Below are 26028 nucleotides of genomic sequence, written 5' to 3' on the forward strand. Positions count from 1 at the left end.
GCACAGAAGTGGAGTGAAAATGAAGTCAAGTTACCTGCGTGGTCAACGCTTATTTAAGGCGCCATTGAGAAATCAAAGGAAAAGAAACAGAAAAGAGAAGAAACAGCCTTCCCTGGACCCACCTTAAGTGGAGCATGCTAGACGAAGTCCAGTTTGCGTCTTTGTACTCGTAGCAACCTGAAATTGTGTCCCTCGGGGGTACGGAGTACTCCGTAGTGGAATTGTGCATACTGGTCTCGGGCCCTACATAACCATTCGAACGTTCCAGAGTAAATAAAAACTAGAATCCCTAAATTTCTATTGAAGAGCCCCAATAAAGAATATAACCAGGTGATGGGTAATGATATCCCGGAACTTTTCTCGAGTATCCCCGAACTGGAACCTGAAGTAAGGGGTTTCAATTGGTTCTACGTACCCACCCTTCAAGCTTATCCACAGATGTGTTTGTATAGTGGATCAAAGACTCGCCAAATGAAATAATAAATACATAAATGATTTCCGATGCCCTTCACACATTGAAAATACTCATCCCATCACGAATTGCAAGATAGAGCCAGCTGAAAGACGGTACAAGTCCAGCCTCTTTCCACTCTGAGATCTTTATGTTAGTATGTTGTTGAACAGAATAGGGCAGGCTCGCTGAATCCCAGACCAGACTCCAAGTCTAAGAATTGGATACGGTAGATCTACATGTATCCACTTGTGAGGAGCCCGTTGATCTCCCAAGCTTCCCGTGTAGTTTTCTAGTTTAAGATACTTGAGACATATGAACCATGTCCTTGAACTTTGTATGGCTGGAGCAAAGCTTTGTCTCCATTGGGGCCAAAGGTAAAGGTCTCCTTAGAGGGTCAATGGTCTTACTTTTTGGCCCGAGGTGGTCCCATTGTTATAGGGCATGATATCTGGGGTGCCCATGTGTATATGTATGGCTGAAGAGTTTTTATATTCGTAGTGGGCCAAGAATCATACGTCTGAAATGCTACATCTAAGACAGATACCCGCAATTGCTTCCCATCTTGCACTCCATGGAACGTCTCGATGCGACTGCGGAGTACTTTAGTATCTTCGCAGCTCTTCTAAGGGTCGGGGCCTTGGCAATATCAACGTACAGAAAATGCCTCGTGCAAATTGGCTTCTACCCTATGGTTTGCTTGCTATTCTGAGTGAAATATGGGTCTTGTAGTGATTCTTTAGGTATAAGTATGCTTGCTTAAGCTCAATCCATTCCTGTTCATTCTCCCAAGTCTCGTTGGTTTTCTTAGCTTGGCCTGCTTTGTCTGTCAACCTTCAGCATGAAGCTATCTCAATTCCTTCTCTCCGTGCCATTCCTTGGCAATGTGGCTTTCGCTGCTCCTACAAAATACACCACCGAAGAGCCACGTGCGTTTGATCAAAGCCCTTTTCCCTCCGGAATTGTTCAAGCGGAACTCGAAAAAAGGGCAGGCACATGTCAGAACATTGCTAGATCAATCTGGTCTGGTAAAAGATTACTAGCAGCGTAAGTCCTACCTGCACACTATTCATGGCTTCCTATTTTGTCTATACGATGCTGACTTGCCCTTTTTGGTATTAGGGGCGTGTCTGTTACTGCGGCCAGCCAGACTGTCAAATCTATCTGTGAAAGACACATTCGACTTGATTTTCGTCCTTACGACCATTGTCAGTGGAGGAGTCGCAAATCTCCCCGATGGTACTCCATCCCTCGATACAAACCCGGCAGGTGCACCGGGCTCGGCGGACGTTAAGCGATCATTGCCCCGAGACGATATGCTCACGAGCACCGTGAATGCCGTTAGACAACACGGCTGGACCTTTGACTCTATCGAGAGTATCCCTATTTCAATAAGTGGACACCAGGCGCGGGATGATACTCCGGCATTGGTATCTCGTCATCTCATGAAGAATATGAGAAGCAAGAACGGCACGAGGTCTCGTGATTACGAGTTCCATCACTTCGCTGATGGAACCTCCCATACTCACGCCCCACTGCTCAAGAATGACAATGCGACATCGACTGTCGCCAAAAGACATGATGGCGCCGGTGTCAAAGTTGTCTTCTCTCGCACTGGTATTGCCGTCAGCAAAGTTGAATACTCGGGCGCTTCTGCAGCCATTGCATCTGCATGGGATGAGCATGCAGAAGCTGGTAACAGCGACTTCTATGGATTTGCTGAGAGAATGATGGCAAATGGAGGAAAGAAAGCCGTCCTTTACTGGCGTACCATTGTCGAGGCTAGTGGATTTGGTAATAACTACGAGCGCCTCGACGGTTGTGGGAAAATGGGAGGATATATTGGGCTGTACATGGGTCCTTGAAGATGTAAATAGACGGCTTGACGAAGTTTGGACATTGCTCTGTACTAGGTGACTTGGGTTGAGTTTACTAACTGCACGAAGAATGAGAGCGTTGCTCAGTTCACAAATCCGGTCAATCTATAGTCGTTGAAGATAGCCACATCAAGTAATGTACTGAACTTCATCAATTGCAGGCCAGAGCTTAACTGCTCAACATATTGGTTGTCATTCATACCTTCGCATAGGTCTTATAGACGAATTAATTAAAGGGACATACAACATACTCTAGATGTTCGAATACGAGGCGTTAGTTATCAGCGAGACTAGGTACGCCGAATACTCTGTCTCATCTGGAACGTTGGTGTACGGATGCGCATAGCAGTAGTTCTGCAGATACAAAGCAAGAAATATGGTCATACGTAAACGACACGAGATTCGGCATTGCCCGCACGCAGGATATCAGGTTCCGGATGAACCTTCCGTAGAGCGCCGCGTCCTCCTCCGGCGGATGGGACTCAGGATACCAGGCTCCCGTGATTACTTTCAAGCTTTTCACATAGCGAAGACTTGGAACGATTGGGGGGTCGGCGGACTCCAGGGATTCGATTTCCTCAAAACTAGTGAAGCGGAGAGAGAAGAATAGGATTGGTGTGAAAATGCCATTAAAGATATAATTATATTATATAAGATATAAAGGGTTATACTTAGCTAGAATAGGAAATAATATAATAAGTAGAAGTCAAGTTGATTATTATTATACTTATATTATCATAACATACTAGCTAAGTAAGGAATTTCGATTCCTTATATAGCTAGTTAGGAGGCAATTATAAGATAATATAATATCTCATAATATTATGATATAACTTCACTATATATAGCAGATAATAGTAAGTTATAATATAGTTTTACTATATATCATATATCTAAGGATTACTTAGATAGTACCGGTAAAATATATATAGGCTCCTTTCCTACTATAATATATATATAAAGGACTAGCTACCATCACCGGCTTAATGTAGAAAGGATGCCTTGTACTAATTGTAACTTTCATAGGTATCTTCTTACGGCTTGCGGTTAAATGACTTTCACTTATCTGGCATGATATTATATTTAGCTGTACAAGGCAAAGATGCATACAGAAAGACAGCAAAGGGGATAACCTGGTCTTCAAAACTTTAGTTAGCCAAACCAAATACGGGGTATCTGGAACGACTCGTTCAGTTTCATAATAAATTTCATATAAATTCGGTATAAAGCCACGACAATCCCAAGACCAGGCCAAAACCGCAGCGGTACTGAGCGGAATTATCATTAACGATGAGCGAGAATGCATGTATAAGGCAAATAAAAGGCCCTGATACACCTAGAAATCCATTGGGCGTGGTTTCAGGGGGCCAGATGCAAGGTTCTGGGCATGTATAGCAGCAAAACGACCGGACACAGACATTTCGATCAGGGCCTTACGGACCCTCCGAATTATATCGTACTTCTTCACGAGCGGGGCTTCTAGAATAAGACATTCGGACTTTTCCTATAGGGTAATTAGTTCCGTTCTGTCGTAAGGCTTTGCCTGTATATAAGGAACTTACTAGAAGTAAACGGACACCAGCTTTAGGACCTCGCATCGAATCTTAGTTTCCAAAGACTCTGAATGATGAACCCGATACGCTTCGTATGGTAGTCTATAAATTGATTAAAGCCTCGAGGAGTGGGCGCGTAGGCAGTTCATTATACGTCTCGCAATAATTAGTCGGCAATCAGCCCCGATATGTAGAATCTAGTACTGAGGCATCGGCCTAGCTATTAGCGTAGATAGAGTGAACTAGAATAATACATCCCGGATCCAACGAAACAGTGACTGCCGAAGGAAGAAAATAGGCAGTCGATTGTGAAGGGTAGAAGGCACGGAGGTATCCGTGAAGCCTGCTTATCAATGGAACCCAATTTGCCGTCGTCTGGACGTTGAATTTGAAAGTGGACGAAAGAAGGAGTTTGCCAAATGTACAGCATAGGCCGAACTCCACTTTTGAAGCCTCTTTTTTAAATCATTTCTGATCTCCTCTTTCTCTTCCTCTGGGAGCTCGAAGCCTCGAAAGCCAATACAGCACCCGCACTCTGTAGTGAAATGACCTCTGCCTTTCTTCCTTTTAGATAGATACCTCTGTTCGCAGCATCCACATTCCCGGTTACAATATCCACCTCGATCTGAACAATCCTGAACCATTTCTTTGCGCATAAACCATCTGGAATCACGCCTTAAGCTGTCATAAGCTTCTTTAAATTTCGATGGAAGCATAGACTCCGCTCGGTAAAGAGCGTACTCCTTTTTTGGATATTGCGCTTGAACCTCTTCGAGCTGTTTATTTGTTTCTTCAAGCTGGCCCCCATCTGACTTGATAGCCACGACATTTTGTAAGGCTATAGCCCTGTGTTGTAACGTTTCATCGCGCTGCGTTAGTTCACGTAGAGAGTGCTCGGTAAGAAATAACTCGGTGGGTTTATACCGGGCGATAGAATCTAAACCGTATCGCAGATAGTCATGCTTGTCGCCTAAGAATTGAAACCCCGTGCGCTTGAATAATCCCATAACCTTAAAGTGGCTTCCAAGATTAGTATGAGAATGAGGCAAGGAAGAACTTCTTGGTAAGTACCTCTGTGACGGGAGAGACTAGGCATAAAATATGGGTTTTCAACAGAACAAGGAAAACATGAAGCTGGAAAAAATGTGACATGGTAAATAAATCATTCCTCCACTTCAAATTCCATCTGAAGCTGGGTCGGCTAGGTGACTTCGTCACCAGGCCGCTGCCCAAAGTAGGCAGTATCTAAAGTGTCTAATTGTGACGCAATTAGACCTAAGGCTAAACAAAAACACGCTGACCTTCTAAAAGATCGTACTGGTAGATATCAATAATCCGTCCACGCTCATAAACCCTAGCACAGTTGAGCCAAAGAGGGAGGATGAGATGGATACGTTCAGGGACTCATGAAAGATAGTGACAATTACCGAGATCTCCGACTCATTCCGTTCTGTATTCAAGCATCTCTTGAGCATGATCACCGGACTCGACATTCCCGTATAATTAACTACTGATAATAACTATGACATTCATACTTCGGGGCTATCATTTTCGGGGTTCTGGCCGACCGATATGGGCGGAGGTGGTCGGTGATCATTATGTTTATGGTCGTTATTCTTGAGCTCTACTCTGGGTTCTGCCCGAATATACTCGAGTTTCAAGCAGAAATAGCTCTACAATACAATTAGACTGCCCGCGCATGTTGTACGTAGATAGTTGACGATCGAATGCCAAGGAAGATAAAGAGCCCCGCAATTCACCGGAGATTCGCTTCGGGTAGTACGGACTCTGGCATTGCTCCGATCTGCTTCAAATCTGACTTCTTCTCTTCGTTGCCTTCGTGCTCGTCGTTCCTACTGTACTTTACCTCTGCATTCCGATTCTGCCGGTACCATGGCGCAAGAATCCTCTCAAGTCGCGCCCCGCTACCTGACCGGCGATAAGGCCGGCCTCCAGGAGTTCCTGGCCAAGTTTGATGTTAGCACCCGTTTTTGAGCGCATTGATGTACCGGAAGGGTCCTATTTACTGACTGAATTGTGTACAGGTATTCCTCTTCGACTGTGATGGTCTGTCCCCTGTGTTCGGTCTATTCTGGCTGTCCCTCCGCGGAGGTCCCCCGCAGCCACCCCCGCCGCGTCGCAACAACCGCTGAGACAATGATAATTTAGGTGTTTTATGGTCCGGCGACCACCTCTTCCCCGGAACAGTGGAGACACTGGAGCTTCTCCGAAACAATGGTGCGCATTAAATATCAAGTCGGCACAAGCGGAGGTTGATGATCCCCGCAGGAAAGCAAGTGGTCTTCGTGACGAATAACAGCACCAAGTCGCGCGCAGACTACCGCAAGAAACTCGAAGGCTTGGGAATCCCCAGTACAGTGGTCAGTGATACCAACCATTACCATGTCAGATCATCCAGGACCGCGTGACTCACAACCAAATAGGAAGAGATCTTCTCCTCGTCATACAGTTCCTCTATATACATTTCTCGCATCCTCCAGCTGCCCGAAAACAAGCGCAAGGTCTACGTGATCGGCGAGACAGGCATCGAGCAAGAGCTCCGCTCAGAGAACGTCCCATTCATTGGCGGCACAGACCCCGCATACCGCCGCGACGTCACACCAGAGGACTACAAGAAGATTGCAGCTGGCGATGAATCCATTTTAGACCCCGAAGTCGGTGTCGTGCTCGTCGGTCTCGATTTCCACATGAACTACCTTAAGATGGCGTTAGCATACCACTACATCAAACGCGGAGCAGTCTTCCTTGCTACGAACATCGACTCCACCTTGCCAAGCTCCGGGGCTCTATTCCCTGGTGCTGGCTCCATGAGCGCGCCGTTGATAATGATGCTGAATAAGGAGCCAATCGCACTTGGCAAACCCAGCCAGGCTATGATGGATTCCATCGAGGGCAAATTCAAGTTTGATCGTAGCCGGGCCTGCATGGTTGGTGATCGCGCGAATACGGATATCCGCTTCGGACTTGAGGGGAAACTTGGTGGTACGCTGGGTGTTTTGACTGGTGTCTCTTCTAAGGAGGACTTCGTTTCTGGCGATGTCAGGCCTCATGCATACTTGGATAAGCTTTCGGATCTGCTGGGCTCGGAGTAGAGCGGGTTGAAAGATATGTATTAGATATTCGATTTAGATATAAACGCATACAGATCAATGGATTTATCATTACGTCTGAATTTTAGCACCTTGACTCGTTTCTGGTAGTTTCAGAAAAGAATAGACGTAAAACAGCGTGAATAGAAGTACGAGATTTTCAACCCAAAAAAAAACCCCCGGAATTTCTATTGAAAGAAGTGAAACGGTGAGGCAGAAGAAGATGGTCAATCCCAAAAAGAGCTTCAAATGTTTCATTTTTTTAGGCTATTACTGCCATTCCCGCTTAGCATACCTAAAGTAACAGCTACAGTCTGCACTCTCTGTCCCTTATCGTTCTTATAGAAAAGGACCTGGCCCGACGGAAAAATCACGTAGTAAATTCAACTGTGGGATCAAGCCTACTTTTACATAGGAGCCATAAGTAGGTAACGCAATAGTTATGCAGGCCCGGTGGGGGAGTTAGACTATGCTGTACCAGCGCTAGAGTGAGGCTGACTGTTGTACTTATTTTTCGATTGGATTCCTCTTTTTGGCTTCTGGGTCATAGATCATGATACATGGCCCGCTCAATTATTCGGTCGTTCGGTCGTTCGGCTTCATCACGATATAGCCAGCGCCACATGGGTCGAAGATTGCCTTGGACTTTTTACCCAGAGAATTGCTTCTTTCTTTTCCTCTCAAGGAATTGTAACATTTGTTCAATCGGCCTTGTATCATGTGTTTCGTTGGCTTTGGGGGCCGGATTGTGGATTGTCAATACATGCACGGTAGTTCCGGTCATTGAACAGCTGGGCACATCGAATTCCCGAGACTGAAACACTTTACCAAAAGACACCCCGATCAGTCAGCTGAGCGGGTAACCCTCAACTTATCTGTTTGATCATGGAGCGTCCAGCACAGCAAGCTGGCGACCGATCGCCCCAGCAACTCGTTGCGAGGCGCTATGATGTGGAACGATCATGTCTCCGCTGCCATGAGCGCAAGGTTCGTTGTGACCGGGCCATGCCCTGTTCGACCTGTCTTCGAATAAATGTCCCTTGCCAATATCCAGGCCCAGCACGAACTAAACGTCGCTCAAAAAATTCATCTACCAGGAGGGTCAGAACCCGCCTGGGGGTGCTGGAACGAGCCACCACTGCGACCAACCACAGAGACTCCCCCAATATAACTAGTAGATCATCCTCTCTCTCGTCACAGCCACATGGTACAGATGTCAATACATCGGTTTCAACCGGCGACCATACTGCGCCGACGGAAGGCTTTTTGGTGAAAGACGGCACCTCTACTCGATATGTTAACGAGTTGCTCTTCTCGCGCGTCCTGGAGAAGGTCAGTGGACCACAAAATATTCCTCGGCAGAAACCTGGACTTACAATTACTGCAAACAGGAGAGCGAGCTTCAATCCGCCATTAGCACACCGGCAGGAACTAGCAACAGTGAGCCGAGCCCAATGATTGGCTTTGATGGCCTCATCTCCAACCCCCAATTGGCTGCCGATGCCTTTTCTCTCTTCCCATCTCGAGGGCAAGCCACACACCTCTGGCAAGTCTTCTTGAACAACGTGGACGTTCTTCTCAAAGTACTTCACATCCCGACAACGCAACCTACTGTCTTTGCTGCCATCAATAACCCGAAAGCTGCTTCAAAAGACCTCAATGCTCTTCTGTTCTCTATTTACTTTGCAGCAGTCACAAGCCTGTGCGAGGGAGTCTGTCATATGATCTTTGGTGAGGACCGGCAGTCGGTGCTCAAAAGGTTTCAGCGAGGCTTGGAGGTCTCCTTACATTCGGCTGCATTCCTGGATTCCCCCACCATTGTCTCGCTGCAAGCAATATCGATTTACTTGGTAAATCTAGCTTCCCCCTTGAGTGCACTTGGATTTCATTTAGTATGAGTGCTAACTACTCGATATTAGCTTTGTTATCGAAATCACAATTGTGGTAGATCTGGATGGACATTGAACGGCATACTTCTCCGAACAGCACAATGGATGGGTCTACACCGCGATGGAGAACGCTTTAATCTCCCCCCACTGGAATGCGAGATCCGTCGCCGGCTGTGGTATCAGATTATTGGATACGATGTGCGAGTTGGTGAAGACCATGCTCTCTCGACTAGTGGGTTTGGTGGCTTCTCCAATACGAAGCTTCCCCTCAACATAGACGACCGAGATATTTTCCCCAATATGGAAGTGGCCCCGTCTTCAAAGCCGCAGTGGACAGAGATGACCATGTTCTTGGTCGCTGCCGAGATGAATCAAGCGCTTCAACAAGTTTCTCGACTTTCCGTGGGTGTGCTCAATGGGGACGACAAAATGACTAGCTTAGAGCAGCTTTTAAGAACTACCACGGCACGCATAAAAGATCGCTATTTGCAGCATTGTGATCCTAACATTCCCATTCAAAAATCAGCACTATTGCTGGGCCAGATATTTATGGGAAAGCTCAGTGTCTTCGTTCGCCAGCAATACCTTCGAGGACTCAGTGCGGAGGAGTCAGCATCACGAGCCACTGAGCAGACGCTTTTGCTGGCTTGCGACACCATTGAGATTGGCAACGAACTAAAAACAGATGAGCTTCTCAGTAACTTCCATTGGCTCTTCTCGACGTTTACTCAATATCATCTCTTGACGTATACACTGTGGCATCTTTGTGTTCGGCCTAGAGTCCACTGTGCCGATCGAGCGTGGCAGGTGGTCGACAAGTCGTTCGATTTGGTGGAGGATCCCAGCTGGCCGAGTCCTGGTCCGAAATGGAACGTATTACGAAAGCTTCGAGAAAAGGCACTTAACATACGTTCTTTCTCGAATCCAGTTACTTCCGCGCGCATCCCAAACAATTTAGCGGTTGCCGAGATCATAGGACCTCGAGGGGATGATCTTCGGGGGGATAATCTTCGGGGAGATGCGATCCCTAGCAGCATTCTTGGGTTTGAAGATGATATGGATTGGAATTTAGATTCGATCTGCTTCCCAGATTGGAACCCGTAGGTATAACTAAACAGAAACGCTAAAACTCAGGTGTCTGACTTTTGGCCGCTGTACAGCTTTGCACTTACGGGCCAAGGATGGTGAATAGCAGTTACATAGTATTGCCTTCTTGATGAGGATATGGTATGGATTTTCTATTAAATAATGAGAGACCAAATCTCAATCTATTCATTAGTACTTCCTATCTAGAGTCAGCGTCCAAAGTTTCACTCATCGTTAGATGTCACATATCTGCTCATGCGGATGCATTGTTATAACCCAAGGCTAAACAATGAAGCTACTGAGGAAGGCTATATGAGGATATTATCTTAGGAGACAATAAAGAGGCTGGAAGGGCCAGTCTAAATGAGCAAGACACCAGAATCTCCACAACGAGGATAACACATACGGTATAAGAGTAGGTACAAATACACCATCCATGGTAAACAAAGAAATGAGAGACATCAAAAATGTTAGACGAACTCCAATCCACACATGTAAATACTTCGTTGCATAATATACATGGCATCAACCTGGCCAAATCACCTCAGAATTTCGCAACCAATTTCAGTCCGGTGTGCAGCAATCGAGTCCCGAAAACACAAGTTGTCCCAGCCAGCAGAAGAACCCCGGCAAACACTTTCATTCCAAGATAGGACCCACTGTTATAAGATAGAATAGCACCAGCAATAGGATTGGTCGTTAACCCCCCTATGGAAGCGAAGAGGAAAATCAAGCCTACTCTGTACCCGATCTGCGGCAAGGGTGATATCTTGACCACAAGCGCAGCTGCTAGCGAGACATATGCGCCTGAGCAACATCCAAAAAGAATGGCGAATACAATAGTTTCCGCGGTGCTGGTAGCCGGGATCCAAATGGCAAGAATGAATATCCCAGCTAGATAGCATACCACAGCGAACACATTGTATGTCCCAATTCGGTCAGCAATCATACCGGCTCCAAGGCGGCCAAAGAAGCTTTAGTAACACGAGTTAGTAACTATCCATAGGGGAAACAGAGGTAGTTTCATACATACCTTCCAGCATTCAGTAATGCCAGCAAGTACTTAGAAAGGTTGGTGCTGATGCCACTCGAGAGTCCCTCAACGACCAAGTAGTCAATGGGGATGTACACTCCAAAGGTCAGCAGAGTAAACCCTGCGATAACAAGAAGCATCTTTGTCTCTTTCAATGGTTGTGTTAACGCAGCCCGTGAGACTGGCCGTGGTGATGGAGATAAACGAGATCGGATCGTCAAGTTAGCGATGGTAAGGAGAAACAAGATCACAAAAGCTCCAGCACGCATCGCCCATGCAAATCCCACTTCCGAGATCAACCGCTGTATCATAATTGGGAAAATTACGCCCCCGACACTAGACCCGGTGGACATTAGGCCGTAAGCTGTGCCCCGTTTCTTGTCAAACCAACCTGGAATGACACTGGTCGCTAAAATAGTCGGCAAATATCAGCTACTATCATTTTAGTCGACATACCACTGGGAGAAGCTCTTGCCTACCGGGTTGGAAGATGATTGAGACTCCAATGGCGCTACATACACCTTGTGAGAGCAAGATCTGATAGTATTTCGTCGAGATAGAACACATCATCAGACCGAAGACGTGAAGAAGCGATCCGAACAGGACTGAATAACGGGGTCCATAGTTGTCGTACAAATGGCCAGACACGGGGCCCTAGTTGAGAAGGAATAGATTAGCAATGGAGCACAAGGGGGAATAATGCATGGGGAAGACCCTACCATGGCGTACATGAAGAATATCTGCAAAGATGGAATCCAAGCGATTGTGCTAGCTGAAAACTGGCTCAGTAGAGTCGACTCGTAGTAATTTTGGAAAACTCCAACACCTGTCACTGTCAATATGGTACAAAGGCCAGTTGAATTTCTCGGCACGTACTGTTGATCCATCCAAAGGTGCAGAACAGCACACACCATGATCCTAGGACCACAGACCAAGCAGCCAGTCCACCATCAGGGGCCTTGCTCTTTTTCCATTCCGGGATCACTTTATTTTGGATTCCCTTTTCCGAGTCTGGGCTATTTGTGGCATTTATCTGAGAGGGAGCATGTGTTTCTGTAGGGGTACCATCCGTCCACATTCTGTATTTCCGGATAATTCCAGGCGATAACGGAGCAGCCTCTTTTTTTTGGTTTGAATTTCTTTTGGATTTAGTGATATCCAACTGACGCCTTAGCTTGGGTAATATAATGCTCTGGGTGGATGTGGAAACCCGAGAAATATGTATACTCCCCGTTCGGCAGTTCGTTTCAACAGCCGAACGACCGAACGGCCACTTCAGACTTCCAAGATTAACTGAGATCTCTAGCACAAGCCCCGAGAGATACCAGGACCTAACAGAATACTCCTCGCCAAATTAACCACAGATCTCTAAGATAGTGTTGGGGTTTGGGGATGTGACCACTCCGAGGAGTTCGACATTTCCTCTATTCCCTTCTTCCTCTTTATGCCGCACACCACTGAGACCCTGGTATATTATTATTCCTTCTTTCGAGTAGCCAATAACTAGTGTGAGCGATATATTGGATATATCTTTCCTTGTCTCGGGAAAATAGTCGTCAGTCCCTGTACTCTTTTTATTCACTTGTTTCACCTTTATTATTCACATATACTTGTCGCTCTCGCCAATGATTTGCGGTACAGGGTTCTTTTAATTGAAATGTCTGCATGAAAGATATGGATAATTGAATGACCTCACGTTTGACCAGGAGTATAATTTACAGTTGGTGCCGGCAGGTGTACGAAATGCATGATTCACAAAGGCCTGAAGAATTTGACCAGTGATAGTACTTGGTAGATTGACGAGCTAAATCTCAACTTTCTCCAACTTTCCACATTAAAGTCAAAGACAAAGCCCTGAGTACATTCCTTTAGCGCATCCCTCAGCAGAGGGTTTGCGTGAACCCACTCAAGCTCTCCTTTCAGATTCTCTTCAATCCTGCGGTGTTCCCAATCTATGTCAGCCCATTTTTCCTTCTACTCGAAAAGGCCGAAGGGATAATCTTACCCCGAAACCGCGCCAAATTCCATCTCCTCAATCTTGGCCCAGTGTGTCTCATTGGTTTGTTTCTTCAAGGCAGCTCGCACCTGCTCGTCCGTGAAGCGCAGAGTGCCGCAGTCGGTATGGTGGACAATGGCTATCTCATTAAGCTTGACTAGTGCATCCAGAATTAGGATATCTCGGAGGACATGGCGGATGTTTCCTCCAGCAATCCTGTGGACAACAACCTCTGGAAATATGTCAATGAACCGCTTTTTGGTTGCTCCTAGGCCTGAACAATTCCACGTACCTCAGAAGTTGAGATTAAAGAATTCTTCGGGAACGCATCGGGGGTCACAACAGGTAACTAGCATGGAAATAGATGTTAATAAATTTCGATAATGGCAGCCTTGAGTTATGATTACCGATCATAGTGCGAGGTGGAGCTCTACCATGTCCCTTTCTCTCTGCGATGTAAGGGAGAGGTGTATGATTGACAGCTCTGTATAACATTTAGATTAGTTGAAAACCAAGGGCAAAGGCCAAAAGAGCCGGAACATACTTGTTTCGCTCCAAGAGACTCGCAATAGTAGTTGTCATGTTTTTGAAGGTAGGTTGTAGAATTTGACGATACTTCGTTCAACTGTTCGATCCGAACTTGTAAAACCACCGGGCTCTTATATACCCAGACTGCAAATGACACTGTTGATTATCAAGCTGGCACTGCCAACTAAAGGATGAAACGGCGAGTGGGTCTGCTAGGGTGCGCGCGATGCTCGGGCGTCACAACGACTCGGTAAGGAATTCGAGGTCTTAAGTGTTCAACGTTCGGTACAAATTCTCATGCATAGAGCTATGTGTACTGTTATAACCCCCCGAGGTGTTCAGAGACCTGGCTCGGAGCTATGCCGAGGTAACCGGCCCCAAGGAGAAGGAATCTTATTATTTTGCCCCCCGGGTCACCGAGTCCAACATTCGGGAGTTTGAGTAGGTAAATGTAATTTTATGAATGAACTTGAAAGGTATAAAAGAGTCATTGGAGTCAGTCTCCCATGCATTGGAAAATACCAAACAGTACAGTGGAAATCATCAATCATGCCGGAATAGAACCAAGTTATTGTCTTCGGAGACCTTACATGCGACTAAGTGAGCGGTCTAACCTCTCTGGTTGCCATCAAGAGCAACCCACTTCTCACACCATTCTTCGAGCGAGTCACCTTCGATCTACGAGAGGAGATCGGAACGCTTCCGGTGCATGAACGTACCAGATTTCCCAGGTTTATCACCTTCCAAGAGCTTCTCGCAAAGACCCAGAGATTACCATACACCCCTCCGGTCCTAGAGACAGCATTAGAAGGAAGTACCCAAATGGCTCATTCCACACTTTGAAGCCTGTGTTAACAGCCTTCATAACTACCACGCCACACCATTCGTACCTAGCGTTGATGCTCCGAAAACGCAGATTATCTAGGCCTGTGATACCATCGACAAACATCTTGAGCCAAAGTTTGAAGCAAGAACCGATGATCCGGAAGGTTTGAAAGAAATTCCTCACGGTGGAAAGAGAGGATTTCGGCCCGGCGGATTGGGACTCTCTCTTGCCCGGGACAAACATAGCCTTGTCTCGGATTGACGGGGCTAATTATTGATGCAAAGCGAACACGCCAAGCGACTGGGAGAGAAAATTCAGGGATTTTTGATGAGTGGCTGACGTATATTATGTAGTTCTCTATAAATGGGAACTCATTGAATGCATCGATAATTCCTTTTCGCTGATACATAAGTTGAACAATCATAAACCTCGCCTACATTTTAAAGACAGGAGTAGGAACCAGGGTCGTCAAGTATAGTATAGTTATTTCCATCCAATTCAATGCTTAGCATGTTCTATGGAGCTGTTAGCACCACCTTGTCTGAGTACAAGTACAACTGTTACATTAGTTTCATCCACACACAACACTCATATTAAGATTCCATGTCTACATATGTATCCTTCAAGCCTTTACAGATGAAAGTCGAAAATAAATTGCCTTACGCAACATATGAACTTCGCGTACGTTAACCCAACCTTTTGAAGCTTGCATAAGCCGTAAATTACATATTTGACGTAATTTTCGGTATATTACAGGAAACTTTGAGATACACACGACTTTGCTCCCCCTCTGCTCCCTGCGCTGGTTTGGATGAGGCCATGACCAAGCGATACCGCAGATTCCGAAGAAACTGTCCCCATCTACTGCTACCCCTTTGGTCATGAACTCATCCGCAAAGCGCCCTGGTCGCCTCGGAGGCACCAAGTCCAAGACCGGGTGCGACACGTGCAAGTCAGTTGGCCCCCAAGAACTTAATTAGTCGCTATATTTGACATTCGATTCGCAGAATTCGCCGTGTAAAGTGTGGCGAGGAGAAACCACACTGCGTGAGATGTACCAGTACAGGACGCCGGTGCGAATATAGCATCAGTCCTCTAAAGACTATTGGGCGGCCCCAGCTGGAGCTCACGACCTTCACATGTCAGAGATCGCGAGAGCGTCGTGCTTTTGAATATTATTTCCACAAAGCTGGCCCATCACTTTCAGGAGTCCTGGACCAGGCCTTCTGGAGAGGCTCAGTCCTCCAAATCTGCCGGGTAGAACCGCTTGTTTGGGATGCGATTATCTCGCTCAGCGCGCTCTACGAACGACCTCCCATTCATGAGACGTCACCCTGGTTGCTTCTAAATGATCCAGCTGTGGTACGACATCAGTACCATCGCGAAGCGTTGGTCTGGTACTCGCGTTCGCTGGCGCTCCTACAGCAACGTATTGATCAGGGCACAGCAGACCTGGTGGTGGCCTTGATCAGCTGCATTCTATTCATTGCTATCGAGCTCTTACAGGGGAGCCGCAGAGGTGCTCAGGTCTTGTACAAACAGGGTGCGCAATTGATTTTTGGTGCTTCGTCAACATCAACCTCGACCATCGCCGCCCTCGAGCCCATCTTCCGCCGCTTGGGAACGTGGGTCTTCATCACCAATGGACTATCAGAAGAAGCCTGGGGTCTTCATTTGGCTGTTCCAGACGAGCGCTTCACATCGACCGAAGAGGCAAGGAATGTTCTGTGTAGCATTGTAGCCGAAATGAAGGCCCTCGACATTGACTCCAAAGCTTATATACGCCGACCAACAGATGGCCAGCTGCACGAGATGTCAGGGCTGGTGGCCAGACAACAGCACCTGAAAACCCGACTCGTTGAATGGTACCGCCTCTTTACATATTTGCAATCTATACATGGCTCGAACATCGACGGAGCAACTGCGCTTCTTCTAATGACATATACGAGCGTCTTCATCGAAGCAGAAGCCATGCTGAATTTCGATCAAGGTGTATACGACGCCTATGAATCTGAATTCGCCCAGATCATCGACTTGGCTCCCACCGCGGTTGCATGGACACGCAGCTCGGAAGGGGAACAACCGCCGTTTATGTTTGAAATGGGCGTATTCCTCCCACTCTTCATCACAGGACTTAAATGTCCCTTCCCCGAGCTACGCCGACAGGCATTACGGTACATGTCGGAGGCTCCCCCGGCACAAGGGCTGTTTATGTGCACCCCGGCCGCTCATATCATGGCCATTCTCATTGGGCTAGAGGAGAACCCGGACCACCTGCCAGGAAAGGTCTCTGAAGTATATGAACTGCTAGCCAAACCGGGGCATATCCCACCAGCTCGGTATCGCACATGTGATTTCAGTGTGTCGTCAGTTAATGAGGAGGGTAAGACGCGGAATTGGCTGAATTATACACTTCATCACTTTGATGGAGAGGGGAGGATACAGGTCATAGAGAAAAGGGTACTATTCCCTACATGAGATCATTGGCATAACCATATTTTATATAGTAATACGATCTTAACGTGATATCGATTCCCTGAGCTGCCTGGCAGATCAAAGTATGCCTTTGTAATTCAATAGCAACATTCAACCTGGTACGATTATTTTGAGGCCCTTATTGCTTCATCGGCATCAAAGAGAGGCTTACCAATTCACAGAAACTTCGAGAGCTTCTTTTTCCTTGGTTTACTTGTACCACTTTATTTCAAATGACATGAGTCGCATTCGAAATCATTGCTCTAGGTTGCTTTGCAAAGAGTATGAATTTTCAAAGGTTTATTTATACACGTCGTCATTCAGGACCCAGCTTATTCGGCATCATATGAACCCAGCGATGAAGGAGCTTCGAGGTCAAAGTCATTCAATTCCAACCAAATATTGTAATTCGATGCAGCCACGAATTCGAGGGACTCGGGGGTCAAAACCGAAATTCCATCCAATGTGTTCTCGGTATCCCATATATTCTCCCCAAGCTGATGAAAGACAGATGAGTATTCCACGTTCTCTTTATTTGGTGCATCACCCTCTACTTGATTTTCGGCGACGGAATGAGTCTCAGCTGCTGGATGGGTGGTAAGAACGGATGACTCAGTGTGTGTTGAAAGTGAATTGTGCATGAGAATGACTTCAGTCAGGATGTCTACAGCCTGGAGCAACTTTTCCGAGCATCTGTGATGAAACTGTTCCGGGTTGAGTCCGTCAATGGTATCTCGATGGGGGCTCGAAATGTCTTTCGTAGAACGTAGCTCGAGCTGTTCTGAAGGGTTTGGAGGTAACATTTCCATCCATAGCCCGACTTCATTGTCCACACTGTGTAAGGAGCCTTCACCAGCACGTCCTTTCTGCAGACTGGTACATGGAAACGCCAAGCTTTGAGGCTCGCTTTTCCTTTTCCGTGGTGATGCATCGGCGGTATTTGACTGGACGTCATTGCACTTAGTGTCTGGTATTGTGGGATGTTGTGATACATGTGGTGATTGTGGTGATCGTGGCGTTTTATCTGCCCTAACTTCGCCAGGAGTATATGGAGTCGGGGCTGTTGTCCTTTTTCTCCTTTGCGGCGGAGGAACGCATTCCTTCATATTATGTCTGCAATTGGTGCAAGATGTGCCTTGGTTTAGTGCATCACAACGCACTTTTCGTTTGTGGCAGGCATAACAAGCCCATTTGGCTCGCCTTGGCCGGAATTTCTTTTCGACTCGTTGGCATAGCATTCCCTCGTTCCCACCGGATTCTTGGAGCGTATGTTCAAAACGGTATTCGGTACCCATGGTGTCTCTCGATGTTTGTCACTGATCTTCCCTGAAACTCTTTCAACGAATGCACTTGGAATTTGTGCATTCCTTCTCAATACACTCTATGAGTTTGGTTTATTAGCGGGGGTGTAGGCTCGTTCTTGTTCTTCGGCACTCGGGAGCCGAGTGCCGGGATCTGTTTTTGATCTCTTAATATCGCCGAAACGCCGAGGTGTCATCATCGGCATGACGAAATAAACAGTGGACTTTCTCGGTTATTATACCCTCAATGTTGTTGGTTGCGCGGTGTTGCTGTTAAAGTGCGCAATGCGTACCTAAGGGGGAATACCGTACGATATATATCGGCGCATTCGGCACATTCGATGACAAGACACCTTTCATATGGACAGTGATACCTTTCAAGCAATGCCAGCTGGGTCCCACTTATATATTACAGACTCCTAGTCACGGGATATATTAATATCATCAGTATACCCGAGGCAAGTGGGATCTTCCATGGCGATGTCCAGTTCCACCCCTCGGCTCGGGGGCCTTGACTGAGTGGAGTCCTTATGCCCCCGCATTTCCTAAGGAATATGTATGATGCGCCGGGGTCGTGGCTATCCCCAAAGCCCTAAGAACGACAGAACTGGTCATCATTGATATACCAGCTTGTCAACAAGTAGGAAGCTCCCTCAAAGCCCAAGGCATTCAATTGAGTGAAGGTTCATTCTACGACTCGATAAAGTCAAAGTCACTATTCATGCGCCATTTAGGGCTTGATTGTTGTTTCCCCCTCGCATCCTAAAACTCGAGTCTTCGGTTGAAGAAAAGTAACTCCTTATAGAATGACTTACCGCATGAGGATATCGCCATCCCCATCGGGAAGAGCGCTAGCTAGAGCAGCAACAAGGATCCTCTATGTCGATAGGTTAGTTATGGTGCAAAAGGTCCTTCTAGAATCAATACGCACGATGTCTATTTGTTCAAGGAGGCTGGTTGGGTCGATATTGCAGTCCTTGAGAACATCATGTCAGCAATTAACTAAAGAACTTGTCCTGGGAGGTGTTTTGTACGCGGGAAAGTGTCTCAATGGCAGATCTCCAAAGGGCGAGTAGTGGACAACTCCGTTGAAGGTGTCTGGTGTCGTGGCAGAGGTAACAAGTCAATGTGCTGCTACTCTATAATATGACATTTTCTTGTCAGTGATTGGCCCAAAGGATCTATTCTCAAACTAGCATATACAATATGAGAGTGACACGAAGAACAAAGATGGGAAGGCAGAATGAATCAGATGCAGTGTAAATATCATCAAGTACACTCTCTAGGCTAATGCTGGGGTATTGATACAGCAGTGGGGAGCACATGTTTTTGTAACGTATAGCTTACCTGGTGGTGGTGTTGGCTTTGGTGCTGGTATTGTTGGATTCGGTAGTGATGCTGTTGTCTATCATCATGACCAGCTCCTTGGTTAGCTCTGCCAGCACGATGGGAATCGCGACTATATCCAGGGCGCACTCTGGCAGGGTAATTAGAGTCCATATTAAAATGAGCAAAAATATGAGTTCTGATAGAGAACCAGCAGAATATGTTGAGTGTCAAGACCTGGAAATTCCACGCTTTTGTCAGGAGATGAAAGTTGGTGGACAATGAGAATTAAAACGAAGCAAACTTCTAAATCTAATGGTTGGTTTTAAACAGAGTAAGAGAGAGATGAGCTCTACTCTCCTATGGTTCTCCTTTACCTGGCTTTTTGTTTTATGTTGTTCGTATTTATTTCTTGCTTTATTACTGCTGAAATGAAAGAAGGACTAGGAACGAACATGAATGCGCATAATTATTGTCTATACTTTAGAGGAATTTACCTCTCACCATGCAATGTTGTTTATTGGCGCCAGTAGTTCGCGCAAAAAGAAACGTGGAAGGGTATCATGATCATTCCATTCGAACAAGATCTGAGTGCTAAGAAAATCCGAATATAACGCCTCGAACATGTAGGCCGTCCTTATCCTGAACGCCATCTTTATTTTCAATCAAGTATTCGGGGAGTTACTGCTGACTAGGAGGGTCACCGAGATTTGACAAAAGAATGCCTCTCAATCTCCACGCAGGACTCCTGCAATGCGTAATGCAAGGTCCAACATGGAGAGATGCTCATCGGACCCGTCAACCAGTCGCTTGTCCATCTCCGAGAAGAGCATGACAATCTTGTTTTTCTGGATATCGGGGATTGCTTCGTTGAACACTACACGTCGGTATAACTAGAAGAGGTCAGCGAGACGTATCGAGAACGGGAAGAGAAGAAGCACAAACCTGTCCAACAAGCTGCGTAGCACTCCAGCCATCAGCCACAAGGTCCGTAATCACCCCCGAGACAGCCTCGTAGACTGACCCACCACTCTTAGGCTGCATAGCCTCCACAAGAGCATCCAAAATATCCTCCGGCAGCACACCAGCAATTTCCTCAATGCTCCGAACCGTGATAATACTAGAATTGCTACCAGCATCCGTCATCTCAGCATCATCATCAGCATCCTTCACAGCAGGCGGCTTGGTAGCACCGACCAACCGCGCCGCACTTTGCATATACGTGATAGCACGACGCAAATCACCTTCACCACACCGGATAAGCGTATCAACAACCCCATCCTCAAGCTGCAAACCCTCTTGCTCCGCAATATTCGAGATCCGCTCACCAGCAGCGCTATTATCCAGCATCTTGAATCGGAACTTGCTGCATCGACTAGCGAGCGGCTCGATAATGCGCGTGACGTAGTTACAGACAAGACAGAACCGTGTGATCCGACTGTATGTCTCCATCGTGCGGCGCAGCGCGGACTGTGCGTCTTGCGTCATACTGTCTGCCTCGTCGAGGATGATGATCTTGAATGGTGGGCATGGGTACTGTGCGCGGTAGGCGGCATCCAGGCCGGTTGGTTGGGAGAGCTGGGCTCGGGCGAAATTCTTCACTTTCTCGCGAACGATGCCAATACCGCGTTCGTCGGAGGCGTTCAGTTCTAGGATTCGGGAGCGGTAGAGGGCGGGCCCGAAGAGGGATTTGGCGAGGGCGAGGATTGTGGATGTTTTTCCTGTGCCGGGCGGTCCATAGAAGAGCATGTGGGGGAGCTAGTTGGTGTTATTTTATTGTTCCAATTGTTCAGGGCTGGGTGGTTTACATTTGAAGCTTGCAGAGTGCGCTGCAAGACTTTGGTTGTGTGGTCTTGCGCAGCAACATCATCCAGGGTCTTGGGACGGCTAATCAATATTAGTTAAATGCTCGGTGAGCTCGACATGAAGCATTGACTTACTATTTCTCAACCCACGGCTGGAGCCGAGTCGAGTCTTCCTTGTTGTCACCACCTTTAGACTTAGAGCTGCTAGATGCTGCGGCGGCAGCGGCACGAGCCTTATTATTGAAAAAGGAAGCAGCCATTGTTGTTGAATAGCCCGGAATCAGCAACGTCAGGGTTATCTCGAGAGCTGGTCTGCGATGTGTTGAAGATCTCTCTCTGACGCCCTCCACAATCGAGACGCGTCTCCACGTGACACGCGCAGCACTTAAACTCACTGACCAATAAGAGCAGCTCACTGCTTAGGTATACTTCAACCCCATCATCACCTTCGATGACGGTCTTATAAACTACAAAGATCAAGGGTTGCAAAGTTCATGACTGCATGGTATCTCATTAATGCTTGGATCAATATCTATAGCTCGTCTCGCACCGGCTCCTCCATCCCGGCCTCGAACATCCGCTTTTTGGTATTCCGGGGAAGCTCTGCCTGTCTTGCCCTCTCCTCCGGGGTGACATCGTCAATGTCTACGCTTGTTTGTTTCTCTTGCTCAACCATGTCACCAATTTTGTCAATTACACGATCGCTGTCGATCGGTGCTGACGGCTCTTGCTCCCAGGCAGTGATACTGGCTGTCACGGTTCCTGTTGTAGCCGCCGTGGCCGTTTGATGAATCGCCGTAGAGATATCCCCTGCGAGGGACTGAGAATCAGACTGCACAGCTGTAGTGGAGAGCCCGACTGCACCTAGTGTTGCAAACGCGACCCGGCCGATGAGCTTCAAGGGCAGCCATACAAGCCACCAAAGAGGCCCATAGAAGACACGTCGAAATAGAAGCCAGCCAATTGTTGCAAGAAGAACATAGAAAGCAGTCTCAAGGTACCACGTGTCGGACTTTTGGGAGCGGAGAAGGGAGTTAGCCAGGCTGCGGGACGAGGAGAGAAGTGTATCAAGGCCGCTATAGGACTCGGACAGAGATGATATTGCGGCTGTGGATTGCTCTAATGGGGGGTATTAGCTCCCGGTATGATCAGGTAAAAGGAAAGAAGTACCCACCAAGGGTCGATTGGGCAAATTGGCTGCGGGAGAGCTCCGCCTGCATGAGTTGATGGGTTCTGCGCAGCGCAGACGTCACGTCGTTCGAGGCATTCAAAACAAGATCATCCTGAGTAAACTTCTCTGTCGGCTGCTTCTTCTTGGAGTGCGATCCCGACAGCAGCAACTCTCTCTCCTTCCGCTTGGCGAGTTCGGCATTCCGCTTCGCTTGTAACTGGGCGGTTCGGAATTCACCTCGTGTTCTGGGGGGTCGATTAGCATATGCTGAATATTTAAAGACTAGCCAGTGGACCATGACAAGGAAATCCCCCCGGCATGTACAAGTCGTCTAAGAGTCTAAGGGTGTCTTACCTCTTGAGCTCCTCAGCCAATCGCCCTACCATCGAAATGACCCGCTCCCTCTCAGCCTCCTTCTGCCCATGGACAGCAGGGGCCTTGCGCCTGCTATCTGAGCCAGTTACCAGCGCTTCTACCTCCACACGCACCAGCTCTAGCTCTTGCTCGGCTTCCTTCAGTTGGGAATGTATTTCACTCCCAAGCTCCAGGCGGGCTTCATCACCCTGTCCGATAGAAGCAGTAAAATCGCGCAATCGATCCACGAGGGGTTGAATTTGTCCCAGGGAACTTGAGAGCTCTTTCATGCGGCCCTGGAGGGCTGTCGTGGGGGACATCTTGCGATGAGAGTATTGTTTATTCGATGTGATGCATTCAAGTGCTGTCTGTTCGGGGAACTGAATAAATGTTTTTAAAAACAGATACTAGCGGAGAACAGACTGAGAGATTTGAAGTAATAAGTTGCTTTAAAAGTGTCGAGTTGTTCAAGTCAAAGTTGCCATGTAGACGGGCGTCATTTGACGTTGTGTTTGCATCTGAGTCAAACATGCCCCATTCCTTCAACCGCAATTCGCAACGGAGACTTTGGCATGGTTAGAACTTCCAATTGAGCTTGCGCCATTACCTGTCAGACTTGTCGCAGACCAACTGAGATCCACGCAATATTCTCCTTGGATCAATCTTCTACCGAGAGTCATCTGTCCAACCGCCGCAGAACCAACCCCAGCAAACACCATCTTTGAAAAACTTCCCGCTAGCCCTCATCTACTTCGGTATGCAACAATACAACCAAGGCAGAGCTACGGGATATAATTCCCTTGAATGATCAAAAATTAATCAATTCACCAGTCCGCAAACCCTCCCCGCCTCTCCCACCACCAACCCCAACCCGCAACAATGACCATCCCCATCGCCACGATAACCACCTTCCGGACCGCCTACAACCCCTTCTCCCGCGCATCCCGGCCATGCCGCCTGTTCCTGGGCATGCTGCGCACACCAGACACTATCCCAACAAGCAGCCCGACCCACATCGATATTCAGGTCAAGCAATTGCCGCGCAACTCCACCGAATCACCGACCATGACTGTCGGGTTTAAGGGCGGCAAGGAGCTTACGCTGGATGTCGGAAAGCGCGGGCTTAAGATTGGCGATGTTATCGAGGAGGTGTCCCGTGTTGGCAGAGCTCTGCAGCGGGAGGCCAGCTTGAAGAACTAAGGGAAAGTTATATTGTTCGAGTTGTGCATTCGTGTATTATATTACCTATCATTTGTTTCATCTGACGATTTTTGGCGCTGCTGGGCATGTCGGAATACTTGAATTATTCTTACTTTGGTAGAGAACATAGACTCTTTGTATGCTTCATACCTAACAATGGGCTTAGTGGAGTAGATTTGAAGATCTTGCACAATGGTGTTGGATTCGGCGACTGTTTCATTGCTACGTATCCAGTTGCCCATATTTGCATTCTGCCCATGAGAGGCTACGTTTCTCTACGTCGTGGTGGTAAGAATAAGTATTGGGAACAATTCATTCACAATTCAAAAATGGGTCCTGTCCTCGGGAAATCGAAGAACGTAATCTCCACCAGGTAGACGATCATAGGCTTGAAAAGTTTGGTTAGTTTTATATTTCTTTTGCCGAAAATACTATTTATACTGCGGCACCTGAGATGAAGAACCACTTGTCAATGCTGCCATCGATGGGAGCAGGGGGCAGAGTCTCGTTGCGGGGAATGGCAGCGAGCTGAGCCTGGTCAACACGGTCGGCAGATCCCTCAACAGTGGAGTTGGCACTGGTGCTGGTTAGCTTCAACATCCTAAAATAAAATAAAAACCGGATATATGTATATGTAGAACTCACAGGCTGATCTCGCCACGGGCGGTCTTGCCGGAGACAAGCTTCTCCCAGGCATCGGAGCACTCGCGGATGACATCCTCGGCGTACTTCTTGTTCTTGCACTCGCCGGAGAAGGCGAACTGGTTCTCGGGCTTTCCGTCGGGGATCTTGTAGATGCGGAACCACTCGTTGGTGGCGCGCATGAGGCCGGGAAGCTGGCGCTCAACATCCTCAATGTCGTTGAGCTTAGGAGCAAGAGGATCGTTGACGTCGATGACAATGATCTTCCAGTCGGTCTCCTCCTCGTCAATCAGGGCCATAACACCGAGAACCTTGACCTGCTTGACCTGGCCGGTGTAGCCGACAAGCTCACCAATCTCGCAAACATCGAGGGGGTCGTTATCACCCTTGGCCTTGGTCTCGGGGTGGATGGAGTTGGGGTCTTCCCAGGTCTGGTTCGTAACATGTCAGTTTCTTTTTTACCCCTCTTCCTATCCACGGGTGGGTGAGGGAGGTCCAAAACTTACGCGGGGGAAGGCACCGTAGTTCCAGAGGTAACCCTTGTGAGGGAAGCAGTTACGGACGAAGCGGAGCTTGCCCTTCTTGGTGTCCTGCTTGATGGGGTTGAGGAAATCATCCTTGGAGATCTGTTCATCATGCGATCAGCATTGGTGGGGTCAATTGAAGTATTGTGTTGTCGTACCTCCTGCTTGGCATTGGTCCAGCGGGGGATCTCAACGACCATGTTCAGGATGGTCTGCTGCTCGTTGGCGTAGAGAGGAATGTCGTGGAAGGGAGAGACGGGGACGCCATCCTTCTCAACGAACACACGGTGCTCGAGAGTGTATGGGGAACCGATCTTGCGGATGGAGTAAGACATTTTGGGTGAAGCGGACGAAAAGTGTCTAGATACTTGGGCCGCACGGGATAAGGGAGAAGAAAAGGAAGAAGAGGAGGAAGAGAGAGGGGCAGTCAAAGTGGGGGGAGCCAGCGTTGCTGATGTGCGCCAAACAGAGCGGGAGGCGGTGGAGGTAGCACTTCCCAGTCGGGCCAAGGGAGGACGAGTCATTGGCTGTGTTGGATATGGGTTTAATGTCTTTTTGTTTTTGTTTTATTTAGTATTTCTGATACAACACTTGAAATTGTACCTTTAATCACACGGGTATAAGTTCAATGTTGTGATGCGTGCCGGTGTTACCCCTTTGACTGTGTCGGAGGTTCGAATGAAAAAAAAAAAAAAAAAAAAAAAAAAAAACATGGCGATTCCGAAAGTCGGCATGTTCATTGATCAACCCGAATTAGATTGATATCCCGACTGATCTCGTCAATTGCGGATGTACAGTGTATACAGCTGAAGTCTCGTGCTCTCACTACGTATTAAGGCATATTATAACATACATGTAGGTACATGTACGCTATATCCTTT

General features: G+C 47.5%; 13 protein-coding genes across 13 annotated transcripts; 5 read left to right on the top strand and 8 right to left on the bottom strand.

Moving 5' to 3' along the window:
• Nucleotides 1–1292: 1292 nt before the first annotated feature.
• Nucleotides 1293–2316, top strand: N7537_009765 (uncharacterized protein; the record flags this gene model as incomplete). Its single annotated transcript, XM_056900819.1, has 2 exons — nucleotides 1293–1380; nucleotides 1574–2316. The coding sequence occupies 2 exons, from the start codon at nucleotides 1293–1295 to the stop codon at nucleotides 2314–2316; spliced, it is 831 nt and encodes a 276-aa protein (XP_056749487.1).
• A 1348-nt stretch (nucleotides 2317–3664) lies between these two features.
• Nucleotides 3665–3926, bottom strand: N7537_009766 (uncharacterized protein; the record flags this gene model as incomplete). The annotated part of the gene is made up of 2 exons (XM_056900820.1): nucleotides 3665–3832; nucleotides 3891–3926. 2 exons carry the CDS (start codon nucleotides 3924–3926, stop codon nucleotides 3665–3667), a joined length of 204 nt encoding a protein of 67 aa, XP_056749488.1.
• Nucleotides 3927–5774: 1848 nt separating this feature from the next.
• N7537_009767 (uncharacterized protein) lies at nucleotides 5775–6994 on the top strand (the record flags this gene model as incomplete). The annotated part of the gene is made up of 5 exons (XM_056900821.1): nucleotides 5775–5858; nucleotides 5927–5948; nucleotides 6051–6119; nucleotides 6171–6262; nucleotides 6326–6994. The coding sequence occupies 5 exons, from the start codon at nucleotides 5775–5777 to the stop codon at nucleotides 6992–6994; spliced, it is 936 nt and encodes a 311-aa protein (XP_056749489.1).
• Nucleotides 6995–7876: 882 nt separating this feature from the next.
• N7537_009768 (fungal specific transcription factor domain-containing protein) lies at nucleotides 7877–9984 on the top strand (the record flags this gene model as incomplete). The annotated part of the gene is made up of 4 exons (XM_056900822.1): nucleotides 7877–7978; nucleotides 8192–8323; nucleotides 8383–8841; nucleotides 8911–9984. 4 exons carry the CDS (start codon nucleotides 7877–7879, stop codon nucleotides 9982–9984), a joined length of 1767 nt encoding a protein of 588 aa, XP_056749490.1.
• A 526-nt stretch (nucleotides 9985–10510) lies between these two features.
• N7537_009769 (MCT family MFS transporter) lies at nucleotides 10511–12077 on the bottom strand (the record flags this gene model as incomplete). The annotated part of the gene is made up of 5 exons (XM_056900823.1): nucleotides 10511–10940; nucleotides 11000–11408; nucleotides 11479–11653; nucleotides 11719–11831; nucleotides 11876–12077. 5 exons carry the CDS (start codon nucleotides 12075–12077, stop codon nucleotides 10511–10513), a joined length of 1329 nt encoding a protein of 442 aa, XP_056749491.1.
• Nucleotides 12078–13000: 923 nt separating this feature from the next.
• Nucleotides 13001–13577, bottom strand: N7537_009770 (uncharacterized protein; the record flags this gene model as incomplete). The annotated part of the gene is made up of 3 exons (XM_056900824.1): nucleotides 13001–13227; nucleotides 13403–13479; nucleotides 13540–13577. 3 exons carry the CDS (start codon nucleotides 13575–13577, stop codon nucleotides 13001–13003), a joined length of 342 nt encoding a protein of 113 aa, XP_056749492.1.
• Nucleotides 13578–15230: 1653 nt separating this feature from the next.
• On the top strand, nucleotides 15231–16827 carry N7537_009771 (Zn(II)2Cys6 transcription factor domain-containing protein; the record flags this gene model as incomplete). The annotated part of the gene is made up of 2 exons (XM_056900825.1): nucleotides 15231–15301; nucleotides 15357–16827. The coding sequence occupies 2 exons, from the start codon at nucleotides 15231–15233 to the stop codon at nucleotides 16825–16827; spliced, it is 1542 nt and encodes a 513-aa protein (XP_056749493.1).
• A 329-nt stretch (nucleotides 16828–17156) lies between these two features.
• Nucleotides 17157–18119, bottom strand: N7537_009772 (Zn(II)2Cys6 transcription factor domain-containing protein; the record flags this gene model as incomplete). The annotated part of the gene is made up of 1 exon (XM_056900826.1): nucleotides 17157–18119. The coding sequence occupies one exon, from the start codon at nucleotides 18117–18119 to the stop codon at nucleotides 17157–17159; it is 963 nt and encodes a 320-aa protein (XP_056749494.1).
• An 817-nt stretch (nucleotides 18120–18936) lies between these two features.
• N7537_009773 (uncharacterized protein) lies at nucleotides 18937–19625 on the bottom strand (the record flags this gene model as incomplete). Its single annotated transcript, XM_056900827.1, has 4 exons — nucleotides 18937–19002; nucleotides 19057–19101; nucleotides 19160–19264; nucleotides 19473–19625. The coding sequence occupies 4 exons, from the start codon at nucleotides 19623–19625 to the stop codon at nucleotides 18937–18939; spliced, it is 369 nt and encodes a 122-aa protein (XP_056749495.1).
• A 554-nt stretch (nucleotides 19626–20179) lies between these two features.
• N7537_009774 (replication factor C subunit 2) lies at nucleotides 20180–21516 on the bottom strand (the record flags this gene model as incomplete). Its single annotated transcript, XM_056900828.1, has 4 exons — nucleotides 20180–20344; nucleotides 20397–21209; nucleotides 21260–21338; nucleotides 21392–21516. The coding sequence occupies 4 exons, from the start codon at nucleotides 21514–21516 to the stop codon at nucleotides 20180–20182; spliced, it is 1182 nt and encodes a 393-aa protein (XP_056749496.1).
• A 272-nt stretch (nucleotides 21517–21788) lies between these two features.
• N7537_009775 (putative protein transport membrane glycoprotein Sec20) lies at nucleotides 21789–23101 on the bottom strand (the record flags this gene model as incomplete). Its single annotated transcript, XM_056900829.1, has 3 exons — nucleotides 21789–22375; nucleotides 22431–22672; nucleotides 22782–23101. The coding sequence occupies 3 exons, from the start codon at nucleotides 23099–23101 to the stop codon at nucleotides 21789–21791; spliced, it is 1149 nt and encodes a 382-aa protein (XP_056749497.1).
• A 559-nt stretch (nucleotides 23102–23660) lies between these two features.
• Nucleotides 23661–23981, top strand: N7537_009776 (mitochondrial 54S ribosomal mL53 protein; the record flags this gene model as incomplete). Its single annotated transcript, XM_056900830.1, has 1 exon — nucleotides 23661–23981. One exon carries the CDS (start codon nucleotides 23661–23663, stop codon nucleotides 23979–23981), a length of 321 nt encoding a protein of 106 aa, XP_056749498.1.
• Nucleotides 23982–24312: 331 nt separating this feature from the next.
• Nucleotides 24313–25703, bottom strand: ipp1 (inorganic diphosphatase IPP1). The gene is made up of 4 exons (XM_056900831.1): nucleotides 25306–25703; nucleotides 25130–25249; nucleotides 24627–25054; nucleotides 24313–24558 (listed from the first exon to the last, which is right to left on the bottom strand). Exons 1-4 carry the CDS (start codon nucleotides 25669–25671, stop codon nucleotides 24417–24419), a joined length of 1056 nt encoding a protein of 351 aa, XP_056749499.1. The 5' UTR covers nucleotides 25672–25703; the 3' UTR covers nucleotides 24313–24416.
• Between the last annotated feature and the right edge of the window lie 325 nt (nucleotides 25704–26028).

The sequence above is a fragment of the Penicillium hordei genome, assembly GCF_028827395.1.
Source record: "Penicillium hordei strain IBT 12815 chromosome Unknown utg000005l_segment0_segment0, whole genome shotgun sequence".
In the NCBI taxonomy this organism is placed as follows: Eukaryota; Fungi; Ascomycota; class Eurotiomycetes; order Eurotiales; family Aspergillaceae; genus Penicillium; species Penicillium hordei.

Bases quoted from the DNA above. Each gene is read 5' to 3' on its own strand.
- ipp1 (XM_056900831.1), bottom strand. From the start codon at position 25,671: ATGACTCGTCCTCCCTTGGCCCGACTGGGAAGTGCTACCTCCACCGCC. The intron at 25,250-25,305 runs GTACGACAACAC...CATGATGAACAG, and splicing joins GGACCAATGCCAAGCAGGAG to ATCTCCAAGGATGATTTCCT. The intron at 24,559-24,626 runs GTGAGTTCTACA...AACCAGCACCAG, and splicing joins GCCCGTGGCGAGATCAGCCT to TGCCAACTCCACTGTTGAGG.